The sequence below is a fragment of the Eulemur rufifrons genome, chromosome 7 (assembly GCF_041146395.1).
Source record: "Eulemur rufifrons isolate Redbay chromosome 7, OSU_ERuf_1, whole genome shotgun sequence".
NCBI lineage: Eukaryota > Metazoa > Chordata > Mammalia > Primates > Lemuridae > Eulemur > Eulemur rufifrons.
In genome coordinates this window covers 93,028,505-93,047,722 of record NC_090989.1, presented here as the reverse complement: position 1 = coordinate 93,047,722, position 19,218 = coordinate 93,028,505, and the positions used below count along the sequence as shown (strand labels likewise).

Here is a 19,218-nt window from a genome sequence, read left to right as displayed (position 1 = left end):
AATACGCTTCAAATTTAAATGGTAAATCACATTTTAATATGTTGTAAACAGTTTTACGAAAGTATTAACTCAGATAATCCAAGAAAATAATTTAGAAGAGTGCCTGTTACATAGCAAATGCTCAGTGACTGTTAGCTTATGACAACTTTGGTAATGATGTTGCCAACAACGATAATAATATTTAAATAAGCATTCTCATCTTATGGTACGTAGCTGCTACGGTGGCCCCCAATGATCTCCACTTTCTGTAATTTAGATCCTCAGAAACCTCTTCCCTTGTGCACGAGCTGAACTTAAAAGCTAATGAACAGAATATGGCAGAAGTGATGAGATATCACTTCCAAGACTAAGTTATTAAAATACCTTCACTTTCATCTTGGGTGTTACACTCTCCATCACTTTCTTGGATCTCCTGCCCTGAGGATAGCCAGCTATAATGTGTGATGGAGCCCTGTGGAAGGGCCCAGATGAGTGAGATTGGAATTGGATTTTCTAAGGCCTGCCAAGAGTCACATGAGTGAATTCTGAAGTGGTTTATTCAATCTCAGTCAAGTTTTAAAACGACTAGACCCTAGTCAGGAGCTTGACTGCAACCTTGTGAGTGATCTTGAGTCACCCAGCTAAACTCAGATTCCTTTCCCACAGAAGCTGTGACATAATGTTCATTGTTCTAAGCAAATTCAGTTTGGGGGTAATTTGCTATGTGGCAAGGTAACTAATATAGATTTTAGCAGTGGGATGCTGCCATAAAAATCTAAAGGTGGGAGCAGCTTTGGAATTATATAATTAGTGGACCTTAAAAAGAGTGTTAGTAAAAGTTTAAGGTGCCTTAAACACATTGTTCATAGAATTTTGGACTTTAAGATTGATGTAAGGGCTTAAATGAAAGTGAAAAAAATGTTCAATGGAAACTAGAAATTATGTAGTGGCAAAAAGTTTAGAAACACCCACACTTAGATGTAGTTATGTGACCTGCAGTCACTTAAAGTGTTATGGGAAGTAAAGAAGTGTGCCAAATGAACTGAGTGTCCCAGTTAAGATTTCCCAGCAAAGTGTTGAAGATGTCATCTGATTTCTTCTTAGTGTTTTATAGTAAACTATGAGAAGAAAGATAAACTGGGGGAAGAACTACTAGACAAAAAGGAGGCAGGACTTGATTTTGAAAATTCTCAGCCTCTTTAGACAACAAAAAATGCTAAAATTAAGAAATAGTTTCCAAGGAAGTATCAATTCTAGGGCACTACCAGAAAAGCATAGTATAAAAACAAAAGCCAAAGGTGTGGCTATCAAATCCTTTTGTTAAGACCTTGGAAAGATCAAAAGTGGTGTCTCAAACAAGTAATAAGACCACCTAAGAGTTTCACGGATCTTCACAACAGGGCTTTAGGAAGTTTAAGGGGATTGTCTCTCCCCTATCTCAGCACAAGCCCAAAGTAGAGAAGATTCATCTCAGAGATATGTGGATGTGGTTTTGCCTAATGGAGAAAATTCCAAGAAGTTTCACAGGAGACCTACAAAATTTCTGAGAAGCTTTTATCAACATAAACACTGCCAGTTTGGACTAAAAGAGACAGAGATGGTACTAAATGAAAAAAGACCACGGTGGATCCTCAAAATTCTACTGAGAAAACTACTCAGCTGCAAACATATGCTACCTTTCATAGAAAAGGAAGGATGACTTAGAGAGTGGGACCAAGAGGCCAAAGAGTAGAATCAAGGGCAACGGAGAATTACTGCTAGGACTCAAGATCTAATCAAAAAGCGTTTGCCTAGCTAGATTTAAGAATTGTTATGGACAAATGACTCCTACGCGTACCTCAAGTTTTCCACCTTTTTTGAAGAGAAATATCAAGGTATCTTATGCCTGCCCTACCACTGTATGTTGGTTGTGCTGAGAGCAGATAATTGACTCTTTAGTCTCACAGATTGACAGATGAAGAGGAATTACACTTGAAGAGTTATACTTATGGAACGATACTCAAGGAGCCTCATCCACACCGCAATCAAATTTGGATGACTTCTGGATTTTGAGCTGATACTCACCTTTACAGAGAGGATTAATTTTTCATGTTCTAATAAAAGTGATGTTTGATATCAGTACAATTTACCTTTTTTTATAGCATCTAAACCTCTAAATAGCATATAAAGTTCTTTTAAAAATTTCCTGCTTATTAAAAGGTTGACATATTGATGCAGAAGGGCAGGAATTACAGACTTATAATATTAAATTTCACTAATGTAAAACTTGATAAATTGCTCTATTGAAACCAAATGAAGTAATCAAATAATTATCAACTGCTCAATTTTAATCCATTTTTATAATATTTATTTGATAGCATCATAGCTATTGTTAGCAGAGCACATAAGCAACGTCAAAGCTCTCCTAAATATCTTGATTTGCAGATTTTTTGCAACAAAGATTCCAATAAAAAAGGCATTTTAAATGAGATGTGAACTGGAAAATGGAATGTTTGACTCTCCTCAAATGATTATATATTTTTTTAATTCACTCTCAAAGGAAAGCAAATGGTATCATTCAAATGTTCTAAAATCCCTATCCTTCAGAATGACAGGACATCTTTTTAATTTTCTATTCACTATTTATCATATTGTGACATTTTATATATGAAAAATAGTTAAAGCAATATTTTTTAAAATGTCATACTGCTATAGAGAGCAATTTATTTCATGCCCATGTCCATCCAGGCTATGAGCTTATTTATTACAGTAAAGCTTATCAGTGAAGGGCAATGACTGACATGTCTTCTGAATAAGCACACATGGGTCAATAAAAACAAAGAACACAAATATTCCACTCAGAAATACACAGCACTGTTTAAAAAATAGCAATGCCCATTTCTGCTCAAAGAGAGAAAGGGGTGTTGCTGGTCTACACAGACAGCACAGGGTAGTAGAAGAATGTTATCTCGTATTAGGTAGGAGTCAGGATATGTGGGCTTTGGGCTCAGCTTGAGACACATGGTAAGCAATTTATCTATCTTACAATTCAGTTTATTAACTGTAAAAATCAATGTTTGTATCAGATTTGACCAGTAGTGCAATTCCTAAACTTCAAACATGCAGGTACTCCTCACATGAGTTCTTTCTTTTATAGATAGATAGATAGATAGACAGGGTCTCACTGTGTTGCTCAGGCTGGTCTCAAACTCCTGGCCTCAAGCTTCAAGTGATCATCCCGCCTTGGCCTCCCAAAGTGCTAGGATTACAGGCATAAGCCACCAGGCCCAGCCCGCACATGCATTCTTAATGTAGCCATACAAAACCTGTACAAGTACTATGACTACCAAATATACACTTATTCCCCTAAAATAAACTTCCAAAAAGAAAACTTTTTATCACTACCTTATTTTAAAAAAATCTTATTTACATGGCATTAATGGATTTAAATTTAGAAATAAAATGCAGGCCGGGCGCGGTGGCTCACGCCTGTAATCCTAGCTCTCTGGGAGGCCGAGGTGGGCGGATCGTTTGAGCTCAGGAGTTCGAGACCAGCCTGAGCAAGAGCGAGACCCCACCTCTAAAAATAGAAAGAAATTATATGGACAGCTAAAAATATATATAGAAAAAATTAGCCGGGCATGGTGGTGCATGCCTGTAGTCCCAGCTACTCGGGAGGCTGAGACAGGAGGATCGCTTGAGCCCAGGAGTTTGAGGTTGCTGTGAGCTAGGCTGACGCCACGGCACTCACTCTAGCCTGGGCAACAGAGTGAGACTCTGTCTCAAAAAAAAAACAAAACAAAACAAAAAAAAAAAAAAAAAAGAAAGAAAATGCAATAAAACAACAAAACAATTATTAGACTGTTAGCTATCAGACCATTGGCTGCTTGAAGTCTTTTGTCTTTGGAAAAACAGATAAGCAACTGTATGTAAAAGAGAGATTCTAGCATCAAAATGAGAGTTTCTCCTTGACTTGTCAAGAAAGCATTGAAAGGGAATTATATGTTTTTCATTCTGTGATGTGATGTTATTTCAGGCAACATCTGCATGGTTCCTGAAATAAACTTCAGTATCAACCAAAATCACCTTTCTTAACAGCAGCAAATGTCTTACACCCTGGAAATGCTGCATCAAATGGTCACACCTGTTACTTCTGATTCTAAATTTTATCCTGAATCGTCATATGATCCACCTAACCTACTTTCTCAAAACCATTAATATTGTCATGAGAGACACTAAAACAATTTTGAGGCCACTGGTGTACCATGGAAAATACATGGCTAGTAAGTCACATTAGTCTAAGCTCAGTTTCCTTAGGCTACATCTTGACACTGGCAAGTTAACCTCTCTAAGACTCAGACTGCTCATTCACACTAAAGTGATAGTGTCACTGTTAAATAACAATGCATGTAATGTGCTTGGCATAGAACTTGAACATGGTAGGCATTCAATAAATTTTATGTGTTAAAAATAATTTAACTTCTTCAAATAAATTTTCAAAATTCTATCAAAATAAATTCTCTCCAAATAACAGTGGCTTGAAAAGAAAGTTTATCATTTTTCTAATAATAAAGTTGTATTACACATAACTTTCACTTCCAAACAAAGCTACAAAACCTACAAACCATCTACTGGTAGGAGGAGAAACATTTTGTCCGCAATGATAAAATAAGAACACTTGGTTGTCAAAATGAAAAACAGCAACTCTTAGTTGCTATCGTGTAAAATGTTTTCACGTTTTTTTCTCCCCACCAAAAGGGTCAAAAGAGCAGAAAAGACAAAGTAAGAGTATCTTAAATCAAATAAAAGTTTCAGCTAAGTTGGGCACATAGTTCTGAGAAGAGCCACATGTAGGTCACCATTAATAACACTATTATCTACTAGATGCAGTAAAGGGTGGGCAAACTAAAAAGAAGCCCAATGCTAATCTAACAATGTAAGGGGAAATCCATTTGTATAGGCAATAGGTTTCTTAGGCCAAACCAAGATGATTGCTGGTGTGTCTTCCTCCAGTCTTCTGATAAGGCATGAGTCAGCACGCTTATGTAACCACGACGTCACCTCTTATGTAAGAACCATGTGATCTCCCCTTCGCTGGGGCATGTTGCCCTATTGTTCCGAGCCATATATAAGTGCTCGCCATATTCTCACTGCTGCAGCATCATCCCGACAATAAAGAGTATGTCTCACCTACCTGCTGCTGCTCGTCTCTTTAAATTCCTGGAACCCACTTTGGTACCCTCGCTAGCCGCGTGGAACTCCCACCCCACAAACAATAGCAGTCCTGGGCATCTACTAAATGGTAGTAGTAATATGCTCCAGGACTCATGCTGGTCTCTTTAGATATACTACGTTGGTGCAAAAGTAATTGTGGTTTTTAGCATGGTTGAAATTTGTCATTTGATATTAGAATACATTCTTAAATAAATGTGGTTATGTTATATATCATTTTAATGCACATTTCTCGCTTTTTTTGCTAATGACTTATTACTTGCTGTTTATTTTATATTTATTTTAGACTATGGAAATGATGTTAGACAAAAAGCAAATTTAAGCAATTTTCTTACTCGAGTTCAAAATGGGTCGTAAAGCAGCAGAGACAACTCACAACATCAACAACACATTCGGCCCAGGAACTGCTAACAAATGTACAGTGCATTGGTGGTTCAAGAAGTTCTGCAAAGGAGATGAGAGCCTTGAAGATGAGGAGTGCAGTGGCTGGCCATCGAAGTTGACAACGACCAACTGAGACCAATTGAGAGCAATCATCAAAGCTGATCCTCTTACCACTAAAGGAGAAGTCGCCAAAGAACTCAAGGTCAACCATTCTACTCATTTGGCCTTTGAAGCAAATTGGAAAGGTGAAAAAGCTCGGTAAGTGGGCGGGTGCCTCATGAGCTGACTGAAAATCAAAAAAATCGTTATTTTGAAGTGTCGTCTTCTCCTGTTGTACACAACAAGGAACCATTTCTCGATCGGATTGTGACCTGCAACAAAAAGTGAATTTTATATGACAACCAGCCATGACCAGCTAGCTCAGTGGCTGGACCAAGAAGAAGCTCCAAAGCACTTCCCAAAGCCAAACTTGCACCAAAAAAAGGTCATGGTCACTGTTTGGTGGTCTGCTGCCGGTCTGATCTACAGCTTTCTGAATCCTGGCAAAACCATTACATCTGAGAAGTACGTTCAGCAAATCGATGAGACGTATGGAAAACTGAAAGGTCTGCAGCCTGCATTGGTCAACAGAAAGGGACCAATTCTTCTCCAGGACAATGCCTGACCACATGTTGCACAACCAACACTTCAAAAGTTGAACAAATTGGGCTCTGAAGTTTTGCCTCATCCGCCATATTCACCTGACCTCTCGCCAACCAACTACCACTTCTTCAAGCATCTCCACAACTCTTTGCAGAGAAAACGCTTCCACAACTAGCAGGAAGCAGAAAATGCTTTCCAAGAGTTCATCGGATCCTGAGACACAGATTTTTACGCTATAGGAATAAACAAATTTATCTCTTGTTGGCAACAAGGTGTTGATTGTGATGGTTCCTATGTTGATTCATAAAGATGTGTTTGAGCCTAGTTATGATGGTTTAAAATTCATGGTCCGAAACCGCAATTACTTTTGCACCAACCTAATATTTCTAATCCATACAAGTTTGCAAGATAGACATTGTTTCCCCCAATTCAAATACGAAGAAAATGAAGTTCAGAGAGCTTACTTGACTGCTTAAGGACACCCTACTGGTAAGCACCAGAGTTGCATTCAAACTGCATCTGATGCCCAAACCCACTCTCCCTTCACTGTTCCCTGCTGCTTTTCTTTTAGGGCATAAAGGTGTGAAAAAGAATCTTCCTGCTGCCTTGCAAAGTGTCAGTTGGTATCTGTCCCTTTTTCTCTCCCTTCCCTTTTCTGATTTCTCTGTAATCTTCTGCTTTTTAGTCCACATTATCTTCAGTCAGACTTCATTCCTCCAACTCTAATTCACTCATTCCTTCAGCCACTGAAATCCGGTCTTGTGCTCCAGCCCTGTAGGAAACTGTCCTTCCTCGGATAAGAAAGAATAAAAAATGTCAAAGTAACGCTTCCAATCTGCCTGGGACTTAAACTAAAGGTTCCCATATCATGAGCAATTCTCTTACACAGTCAACCAACATTTATCTGGACACCAGTACTCTCATTACAGAGCTGGCATGCTCCACTTTACAGGGATGATTAAGGCAAGCACAACGTGTGGAATTGGCTGTAGATTCCTGTGCAAATCACATATGTGTAAAAGAATGCTTCACTGAGTCAATTTCAAAAGGTATCTAGAAGCTTTTATCTTTTATTCAAGGAATGAATTTACATACAAACAAGAACTACCGAACTTAAAGAGTATTTTTGTTCCATATACTATGGAATGGAACAGAATTAAACAAACATAGCTTGATAAATATATCTCCTTTTAATTGTAAGATGTACTTCATTGAAGATGTCCATGTAATACACAATGTCTAATTGATATGTATAAGTCCTAACTTTGCACTTGAAAATGAGTGCAATACACCTGCCACGTATTGCCCACACTTGCAGTTTAAATTACTGAGGTCTATGAACCACTCTGTTATATATGTGCTTCCTCAATAGTTCAACATACAAGCTGCACCCTTCTAAGCATTGTACATCAGCTAACACTATTGATCCTCATGACCTATTATAAACACTATCATCTTAATTATTACATATGAAGAAATAGAGTCACAGAGAAGTTAAGTAATTTGCCCAAGATCACACAGCTAGAACAAAAGCAAGAAATCAAATTCCAGTGCTCTGACTCCTCAGTCCATATCCACTATACTTCATTGCCTACCATATATAAGCACATTAACAGGCAGAGAAAAAATACTATATAGGTATAAACCTACTATTTATTGAGCACCTACTATAAGCCAGGCACCAGGTTATCAGAAGAAGGAATTTAAAAAGGCTGGCCCTGAGCTGAAGGAGACTTTCCTTTTTTTTAAAGCAGATTTAGTGGAGGTTGAAAACAAAGAAGTAACCAATTACAATATCATGTGTTCATGCTTAGGCTATTGGGCCATCCTAAGTGCTAGGGGAGCTTGAAGCAAAGAACAGCTAACTTAAATAACAAATGTGACCCTCAGAAACAAAAAACTTTTTTATTTTAAATAGTTATAATACACTTATCTGGAATAGGATCATATGAAACTTTATATAAACCTTTTCTTGATGGTTTCTGGTCATCATTGGGAAATCCAAAAGCATTATAATGTAGTGTTTTAGGAATGTGGGGCTCTTTGCCTATACAATAAATGCCTTTTAAAAAATTTTAAATAGTTACATCTCTCTCCCAGAATTTACTGCACATAGTTATTACCTTAGCAGTCACACCCTCTCCTAATCTGATAAGATCCAGAAGACAGTTAATCAGTAACCATACTCTAAGTTTTAAATTGTCAAAGAAGGTCCCTTCTCCTGAATAAAGTACACTGGATTTACACCAGTTTATCTATTTTCCTTAATGGTCATCTAGGTACTATAAAAGGAAATGGTTAACTATAAAAACAAATTCTGCCAATTTCCAAATTTTACCCATGACAAACCTGGTGAGAGAAAAAGAGATGAAATATTTTACCTCAAACAGGGACTCTGATGATAACAACAGCCAAGCTTTAATGAGCTGAACCTACTATGTGCCAACTAGGTGCTAAGAGTTCTACAGGCATTATCTAATTTAATCCTCACAATACCCCTATAAAATAGGGTATTCTAATCTCCATTTTGTAAATAAGAAAAACGAGGTCCAAGTTTACACAAAAAGTTGTACAACTAAAATGTGATTCACAGTCTAGAAATTAGTCTGCTTTTAATCACATGCCCAGGATAAAAAATTCAAATGTCTTTGGGGCCAAACAAGTAAAGTAAATGTGTGAAGTGGCTAATTTGAGATTATAGAGCTAGGCTCTCAAACTTGGCTGCATACTGGAATTACCTGGGGAGCTTTAAAGACTACTGAGGCCTGGGTTCCATCCCACATGGATTGTGCCTACCCGGTGATTCTAACGGGCAGTCTAGACTGAGAAACACTGCCTATAGGTACGGAGAATAGTGCATGGCTCACTTGAAAGAAGTTAAAAAAATTTTACAGGTTACATAAACACTGTGCTGCCAAAGGTTATTATCACCTCTGCCACCAGTTTGTAACCTGCATGTCTCCCCCACCATCTCCTATTTATGGGGCTCTTCTACAACAAAATGCATTTGGGGTTCCAAGTAACTACTTTCAAAGGAATATCTGGAGTATAACCCATTCTTGAGGATGATCTAAATATGCTCACTTAACAAAGGTGTACCATCAACTATAGGACCAAGCTACTTAAATTTTTTCAAGAGTTATATTTTAAAAGAAGACCACTTATAATTAACTCTGATCTTAATCCAGGCCAGGCCAAGAGATCCCACCTAACTAAACAATGGACAGTCTGATACCCTAAAACCCATCTGTGCAGGTGGTACATAGTGCTTCTGAGTAAAATGTCATTTCTCATTGGAAAAGGGAAGCAAAAGCTCATATTATCAGAAAATGTTCACTGAAATGTCCTGCAGATGTGATATCCAATATAAATGCTACAGTTGCATCCATTAAAGTACAGAGTAAACATAAATAAATAAAACAAAATAATGCTACAGAATTCAACAGTGAATCCATTAAGAAAAGAAACTTTAGCCTGCTTATGAAATAATTCTTCATGCACAATCATATTGTAAGTGTTGCAGCACCACAGCTGAAGAGGAAATGTCAAAAGAGTAAATTAAGAAATGAACCTAATGGACTTTAAAGCCACTCATTCAAACTAGGAAGAACACTTTCATTTCCTGCTGCAAAGCAAAAGTTGTGCATTTTAATGATCCTGTATTACCATTTACCACCCTTTTCCCCCATTACTACCACCAAAAGAATGCAAATTATAGGAGAAAAGAAATTGAAGTTGATTTTCAAAATGGAATACTGCAAATAAAGGCTATGATTCAGAATTCAGGGCCTCAGTCAACAAATTCCAGCATAGGCAGTTGAGGCAAACGAGCTACTTGGATAAAATATTTTGTTGTTGTTGGTTTGTTTGGTTTTCAAAAACCAGAGACATAGAAGTATAGCCTAAGAAAGCAGACAAAAGTATCTGGAATTAATTTTCTCACCATGGTTCAGAATGATTTCTGTTTGTTGTCTGAATAAATACATATTGATTCCCTTTGTGAGTGTCAGGCACTATGTGGAGCTGAGGATGTAATGGTGAAAATGACAGCCCCTGCCCTCATGGGACTTATAAACTGAGAGACCAAGACGCAAACCTCATATAATGCCTCTTCCAGCCACATTTGTGAAAATCCAGACCTGCTGTACTATTAGACAGCAAATTATTCTCTTGGTCCAACTGCTCTGAACTTCACAGGGAAGCTGCTGATATCTTGTAAGTAAATAAGTAAATATCCACCCATATACCAACAATAACTCATGGGTAAATCTCAACAAGTTTAAAGAAAATTTTTTTTGAACCTAATAGTGTATCAAAACAGGTTTTCCTTTTCAACCAAGCCCAGCCACATATTTTCATTGCCTGTGGCTATGCAGCTTCAGCAAGCTAAAAATACTTTCCTTTCTTCTAAGTTGGGAAGAGCAAATATGAGCAAGCAATCAGCTGTGTATCATTTTCTCTCATCTTAATTTTTTTTTTTACTAAAATACACTAAGAATAGCTGGAGCAACAAAAAGGCATCTGTTTTATATTTGTATATACATCACAGGCAGAAACATCTCTTCAGCTTGTATCTGCCTAGTAATATGAAATAAGCTACATATATGTGCATTATCAGCAAAGACTGTCAACATTTCACTACTCACAGCTTGTTGTTATTATTTTTTCGTTGGGGAGAGAACTGCGTAAGTGTTGAAAACTAACCACAAGTACAAGTAAAAGCTTTCAAAAAATATCTATAGCATGACTATGTCCTTAACAGGACTACACGGTGCTTACTTTGCAGTCATGCATCTTTCATGTTTCTGAAATTTACATTAAATGAGGTTCTAAAATAAAAGGATACACCACGCTTTAAGTTCTTCTACAAGTCTTGTTCAAGTTTGCTGTGTTTGCCAAAGTGAAAAACTGTGTTTCTCCCCTTTGACTTCCCAAGGATAATTGTAAAATATACACACAAACACACACAGATAGCTCTGTGATGAACTAAAAGCCACTCAGGAAGTAAACCTTTTTTAAAAAATCAAATCAAATACCCGCAGGATGGTGAACAGTTAAGCAGTTTGGATTTTTCCAATACATCCAACATCCCTAAAGTCACGCCATTAAACTAACAAAATAAGAAACTAGCAGATTTAGGTTCCATTCTATTGGGCCATTAGTTTGAACTGCTGGATCGTGGCTTAATTTTTCTTTGAAGAAAACAGTACAGTTTCAGAAATCTTTGCCAAACTCCCCATTTTTTAAGAGAATGACAAAGTCAACTGGAGAGCAAATACCCAGACGCCACAGAACCATGCCCCTCAGAGATGGGCCGAATTGCAGCTGGGCCTTTGACAAGTGCTCCGGTAAAAGACTTCGTGTGCACCCGCCCACCAAATGCCAGGCGGGACAATGAGCTGGTGCTACTGATTTCAAACGTAACTGCTGGGAGGAAGCAGGAGGATGGGAATGTCATCATCTCCCCTGACACTCGGGGGGGAGCGGGGGCGGGGAGGACGGCAATCCTACACGGCTCACCTGATGTCCCCGAAGGTCAGAGGTAGCACCCACAGTGCCAGTGGCTCGCGAAAGCCACTTTTCCAACCCCGGTGGAGACGCAGGGCGAAGTTGCGTACGGGCTGCGCGCGTCGGGTTAACCGTACCTTGTAACTGGGCGGAGAGGGACTCCTGGTGCTGCTGGTACTTGAGCGCCACCGCCTCGGCTTTCCGCAGCTGCGTCTGCAGCTCGTAGTAGAGCATCGCGCCGTAGAGAAAGCCAAATACCACGGTCAGCAGCAGCAGCGTTTGGAAGATCCGCTTCTGCTTTCGGGAGCACATCCCGTTTCCCATAGTCCCGCCTGGACCCCGCGCCGCGGCCGCCCCCGCCGTCTTCTCCTCCCCACGGCCCGAGCGAGAGCCTCAGCAGCGGCCGCCGCAGGAGGTGGCCAGACGCAGCATGAGGAGGAGATGCGAGACACAAAAGACGGGCCGGAGGGGAAGTGGCTCCAGCTCAGCCGCCGCGCGCCGCGGGGCGCGCAGCCATCGACGCCGCCCGGGCAGCGGCAGCCAAACTTCTGCAAGGCTCGCTCTCCGCGAGTGCCCGGGCCCGGGAGGGGGCCCTCCGCATACTTCAGAGCGGGCTGCCCTCGCGCCCGTCCCCAGACGCCGCCTACCTTTTTCCCTCCTCCCCACTTTTTGGCCCCGCTGTCCCCGGCAGCTCTTGGAGTCCCGCCCCGGCCGCTCTCCGCCCCCTCGCGGCGGCTCCCACTGCACGACTTTGTTGCCACCTAAAGCAGGGAGTGCTCGCCCAACAAAGGGACCTGGACTCCGGACGGTCCCCTCCGCGCGCGGCCCTCCGCGTTAGTGGATGGGGTGGGGGTGGCTGCCCCAGTCCGTTTTGGGGAACGGCGCGCCAGTGTCACTGACGGGGCTACTCGAGCTTTGGCCGCCGCCACCTCCCACCCAACTTACGTGTCACCCACGGCCCCGCTATTCTGGCCAACGGGATTCCGGGAGGAAGTCCCACTCGGGCTCCCTGCTCATTGGGCCGGTCTGAGCTGCGGCTCCCTCCCTTCGGGGAGGCAGTGCCCGGCTCGATTGGACGCCCGCTTTGTCCGTCCGACCCCAGGACCGCGCCTTCCCTCCCAGCGCGGGGGCAGACTAGGGGCTCCGTGGGCAGCGCGGCCGCCAGGCGCCGGAGTGCGCCCACGTGGAGTCAGAGACGGTGGGAAGTGGCGGAGGAGCGAGGGGCGGGGAGCTTGGCGTGGGCCGGGGACTTATCTTGGTCTGAGGCTGGGTGAAGTTCGGTGCGCAAGTGTGTGTGTGTGTGTGTGTGTGTGAGAGAGAGAGAGAGAGAGAGAGAGAGAGATCCAGCCCTCGGAACGCACGTGGAGACAACTACAACGTATACATGTACGAAAGAACGGATGGCAGCAACTGCGGGCACTCTGCTGAGTAAACTTTCCCTCTCCAGGGGACAGATGCGGCAGACAGTCGTGGTAGCTACAGAGCACAGTCTCGGTGGTGAGCCGGAGATGTCTTGTCCACGCCATTCAGTGTAACTAGCCTGGATGCAAGTGTGCCCACAGATGGTACCCCACGAGCGGGGAGGCTTGAAGCACGCTGCACTTACTGCTCAACTGTCCACGTGGGCTGGGGAAATCAGCTTGCCGTTGGCAGAGGGGAAAGAAATGATCTCACGTTTCCCCGCCCCCGGCTGCAAATAGAATAATTTAAAAACAAATCTTATAGGCTGAAATGAGTATGCATTCGTTTTTGTCATATGTATTTGTTTTATTGATGACAAAAATACATTAGTTACATTTTTAAATTACATTTTAAAGACCAAGAAAGGTTACCTATGTAAAAACCACTACAGTACAGCGAATGTAACAACCACAAACCTCTTCAAAGAAATCTGTACTGGATTTATTCTTTCTGTGTATTTTAGGGGGCATAATTGAGGTTATGCATAAATGATAATTTTGTTTCTGCTCTTGACCTGAATTCTAAGAAAAGTAAATTTTTCCTCAAATGTCTCAATAGTTTGGTGGAATTATTTACATACTGAATATTTTTTATGATATTCTAACTAGATCTTAGTTGTAACCATCAGTAATGGGTGCTCAAAATGAGGGTAGATCTGTCTAGCAAAATACAACATAAAGACAGTCCCTGGTGCAGAATTTTTTATGGTGAACTGTGAAGGTATAGGTTGCTAAAGCCATACAATTTAGTAAATTTACAACCAAGCTAACCTGTGACATTTATACCACTGTAAAATATACATGTGCCTGGCATGTGCTTTTCCTTAATAAATAATAATTTACACTACATTGTTCAAAATGCTTTCATTTACAAATACACTATCTCACTTACTGCAGCCAGGGTATTAGTCTTACATGTTGATAAATAAAGAAATCAAAGTTTATCAAAGTTACTGTGATAGCTCTAGGACATTTTAGGCCTTGAAGAAAGTTAGCTGCTCAGCAAGATTAGAATCCAGATCATAATCTTGCTCTGTCACTTTTTGTTTTGTTTTAGAAACAATGTTCTCATTCTATTTAAACAAGTTATATTAAGAAGTTGTATGTGGTTCATTAAAATGAGAAACTAAAAAGAAAACAATCTAAAGAAGTTTTGGAGTTTTGTTCTGTTGTGTAAGTATTATATAACCTTATTTGTTATTGAATCTACCAGTGTAAATTTTCCTCTTTGTGTTTGACTTTTAGAAATTAAGACTGGATAATTATGGGATCCTTTTAGAATTCCTCATAACTAAAAGCTCCTTACCACTGTCAGTGTAAAATTTCCTAAAAAAAACTCTTCCTCCAAAAATACTACTCAAACTGCTCTGGAGAAAATGAGGTTTATAGCAACAATCCTGGCCCATCCTTGAACAGAAAATTACCTTAGCTGCAAAAGAAAGAGAGACTGTACAGAGGGTTGGAAAATTATTGCTCATATATTACACAGTATGCAGTATTTATTTGTATTTTAGAATCTTTGGGACATTCGTATGCTTCCTGAATACATGATTACTCATTTTAAACCTCTGATTTTTTTGCATCTGATTCCAGACTCCAAAGGTATTCTTTGCCTAAAGCTGCTGGCTGACTCTACAGAATATAATAAATGTAGGCCATAAAACACAACTCAATATTTTAGTCATAAAATTTGAAAGAGAGCAAAAATTATTACCTGAACTTGTCCATTATTTCAAATTCAGGAAGGGTATGTAGAAGTACATAAAATCACTAATGGCAGTGTCTTTATATTACATTTCCAAGGTGAAGTATGATGCTAGTTTCTTGAAAATATCAGTATAGAGCTTTTGAGCAGCCAAAATGAGGAAGCTATCCAGGGCCTATAAATTGGATTTACATAACATTGCCTTTGGGTAGAAATTGTAATATGTGAACTATTTATACTGGTCTTGGAAGGTCTGTTTTAGTTCTATTTTATTTTTGTTTATTATTTTAACAATAGTATATAATTATATTCCTATGCCTTTAAATATAAATGTATATAAAATTTTAAATTGTACATCCTGAGGAATTTTACCAATTTGATATTTTATTTCTAAGGCAGGAAGAAATTAAAGAGACTCAATGTTTGAGAAGGGCTAAGATAACATTTGGGAACAGTAGCATTCTCTCCAGCTTATGTGAATTTGTCATTTTAATCAAATTCATTCATTTTCAAAATAGGAGAAGGCAAGAAATATAAAGTTGAGAGAGACGGCTGATATATAATTTGTAAAAATGAGTTGATTCTAAATTAACAATGTTTAAGATCCTAGAGTAAAATAATTTCCACTTTTCTGAAATTTTTCATTCAAATTTATTACAAATGGAGCTCAATATTTTTTAATTTACAAGAGAAATCAACACCTAAGAAAAATGATGAATATTAAATAAAATTTAAAATGGCTTTTCAGTACTAATAAACACAGTTTTAAACTTTTCATGTAACAATTACAGAAATTAACTATCCTTTATCCTCTATAAGAACCTTCACTCTTTATTTCTGCCTTTTTGCCATTTCACCTATTTGCTGTCATCTAGTTAACACACTTACTTCCCTGCTTGCCACCTCTGCCTGACCTATTTTGTGGGGTAAAGGAAGCTACATTCAAGGTATTATGTCTTTTAGAGGATTTTGTGAGAGATGTTTTGAAACTCCTTTTTCACAAGATTTTGTCAATGACCTGGTAGTAATTGTTAACAGATTAACAAAGTACGAAATAGGCCTGTGGCTAAACACATAACTGAGTAATTGAACCCACTCATGGAATCTTGGTGCCTTGCACTGGTCTGTCACTAAGCTGTCACCTTTGTAACTTTCAACTATTTAAGGAATTAGAGGAGGGCAAGGGGGAAAACAGATGATTAGTTCTTATTTGTAAAATGCTTTTCAATGAGAGAAACTTCATCATAAACATCACTAATAAATACTTTTTGAAAATAGAGTACTTTGATAACAGAAAATTATTTGGGAGTTCCTATTAGTCACAAGATGTGTAGCTGGACTAAAGAAACAGGAACTGTCATTTCAAACCCCTTTAACAACATTCTAAAGCATGACACCTAACGTATCCTAGACTCTTCCAAACTCTAAGGCAGCACACAAAATTATTATGAATTTGTTTCTTAATTAATGTTTCTTGTATCTAGCATCTAATGAACTAACATATTAGTTTTATAAAAAAGTTTAGTTTCATAGAATGTTAGAATTAATGAAAAGAGACCATATGTGAGCCTTAGAAGTGAAGTACACTTCCCAAATCTTCTAATAGCTCTTTCAGCTTTTCACTAGCTCACCACCTTCAGTAACTTGGAGACTTTTTTTTTTTATTTCAGCATATTATGGGGCCACAAATGTTTAGGTTACATGTATTGCCCTTTCCCCACCCGAGTCAGAGCTTCAAGGGAGTCTATCCCCCAGATGGTGTTCATCGCACTCTTATGTGTGTATATACCCACTCCCTCCTCCCACCTCCCATCTGCCCGACACCCCATGAATGTTATTGCTATATGTGCACCTAAGTGTTGACCAGTTAAAACAATCTGATGGTGAGTACATGTGGTGCTTGTTTTTCCATTCTTGGGATACTTCCCTTAGTAGAATGGGCTCCAGCTCTATCCAGGGTAGTAACTCGGAGACTTCAAATAAGCTGAAAGACCATGGAAAACATCAGTGGCTAGTAAAACATGGTATTTTTAATGTCTCCCTCTTCACCCCCAAATTTATAGTTTATTAGATTCCTTTATATGAAAGATATACTTATTTTATCCGTGATCATTTTATAGAATCAGTATTATACTAATATGTTATATGATATAATAGTTTTTAATTGTCATGAGATGTGGCTGGCCATATTTATGGTATCCAATGCCAAGTCCTGGGTTGGAAATCCAACATTTAGTTTTAAAACTATTCCTAAGGGAAATCATAATCTGCTTCATAAACATTCTTTATATTAATACTATAGTTTCCAGGAATATTTTCAGTCAAAACAAAGGCACTACCAATATTTTTGCTTAGAAATAAGGTAGAGCAAATTTTCAAATAAAAAATAATAAGAATCAAGTTATTACGGCATTAAATTCATCCCAAATTGAAACTGTGCAATAGAAACATTTGTCTTTGATCACTGTGCTCATTTTCATTCTACTCTCTAGTTCAACTCTTCAACTCTTGGCATTCAATATTTTAGTAATCCCTTTTGGTTTCCCAGAATCCTGGACTGTGACTACAGCCTTCTCTCCCAAACCCCCATCCTCTCACATATGCACATTGGGCTTCCGTTCTTGGAGACAAAGTAGACCAGTCTGAAACAACCCTGTGTAAAACTCCCATTACTGTCATTTCCTTTACTTCAAGTGACTACTTAATTAAAGGAAAACAAGTTGGATGTATAAATATTAATTAATAGAAAGATATTAAAAATGAATTAGAACTTATTAATCCACCTAAGAATTTTATGGGACAATGTGTTAAATCAAAAGGCCGACCTCTAAGGGCACAATCCTAGATAGCCTGGTGAGCAAGTGAGTGATAATTGCGGATAGAGGGGCTTGTCCTTTCAATCGTTAGTCCCTGATTCTCCTGCCCAATTGCAAAGGGGCTAAGGAGCATTTAAAAGGTAACTCAAGATATGTAGTATCAGAGTATAAAACCCACTTAAGTCACAAACCATCTGTAAAGTCAAGAATAAGTCAGTAACTGCTAGGACCACTGATTCTCTCATCTGTAAAATGGAAGGGATATTTATGTCTGTCCTGTCTAGTTCAGAGAAAATTGCTTTAGAGAAAATCAGCTCACAACACTCAAGAGAGCAGCAAAACTTCGAACTTTAGATAAAACTAAAACTAAACTGAAAATAAAATTGAAAACTAAACTGGAAATAAAACTTAAACTAACAATAAAACTAAAATTATAGTGATACTTGTCATTGTCCACCTAAAATTGTCCAAACATTTCTGAAAAACTACAATTTATTTTTTAAAAATTAAGCTTCAGCTACCCAATTTAAAATGGTAATTTTCAGTCATAATGATCAACCCAGCTTCTTTTCTTTAATTATTAAGAAGAAGTAAATCATAACTTCAAAACAAAGAGATATTCTTGCTGTCACCTTTGTAACTTTCAACTCTTCAAGGAATTAGAGGAGGACAAAGGGGAAAACAGATGATGAGCTCTTATTTGTAATATGCTTTTCAATGAGAGAAACTTCATCATAAATATTACTAATAAATACTTTTTGAAACTGGACTACTTCATTTAAGCCTGACTTCTGATTCTTGGGTTATAATTTATAAACTAATGTTTTCAGTACTCTTTAGATTTTAACTTTTTAAAGTAGTTACTGTGTGTAAGGCACAGTGCAGGGACAGAATGATAAGGTGGGGGATACAGTGATGAATGAACCAGGGACCCTCATTGCAAAATGCTTGCAGACTGGGTACCTGTTTGTTTAAAGCCTATGTTGAAGCTCTAGTTGGAAATTTAATTGCTCAAGGAAAGAAAGAACAGAACAAGGGGAAAAAAAGAGGCCTCATGATGCAATCAAGATATTCCTGGAGGTGGCCTCTTAAACAAAGCAATTGAGACAGGTAGTTGGTTAATCAGTAAAGTCAATTAAAGCTGAGAATCAAACATGATGCAATGACATCTTAAAACATATAAATGTACTTTCACTGAATTTTGCTGTAGGGCCAAAGCCTTTGCTTTGTGTGTGGGCCTGTTGCTGGTTGGAGCTTAGCTCTGTCTTTCATGCCACATAGACTCATTGACAGATTCCAGTTTCAGCTTCACTGAGTGGTGGATGGTAAGGTAATCTCAATGTAGAATATATCTAGATTTGAAGGATTTTTTTTCTTAGACTTGTTTTTCACCTAATTTGACTGCAGTTTTTCTTTAAGCTGTCAGCCATTATGGAGCTTTTCCAAGACACTCATCTTAATTTTCAAAGAAACAACTGTTTTTTTATCCTCATATTTCTTAGCTTACATAATG

General features: G+C 38.8%; 1 protein-coding gene across 6 annotated transcripts in view; it reads right to left on the bottom strand.

Moving 5' to 3' along the window:
* Positions 1-12,571, bottom strand: part of GOLIM4 (golgi integral membrane protein 4) — an 85,580-nt gene extending 73,009 nt beyond the window's left edge. For 2 of the 6 annotated variants that reach the window (XM_069475292.1, XM_069475294.1), the window contains exon 1: positions 11,862-12,571. In XM_069475292.1, coding sequence (XP_069331393.1) covers positions 11,862-12,048 — 187 coding nt within the window. In that variant the 5' untranslated portion in view covers positions 12,049-12,571. The remainder of the gene's footprint in view (positions 1-11,861) is intronic. The other 4 variants (XM_069475289.1, XM_069475291.1, XM_069475293.1 and 1 more) reach the window with 3 other exon arrangements.
* Between the last annotated feature and the right edge of the window lie 6,647 nt (positions 12,572-19,218).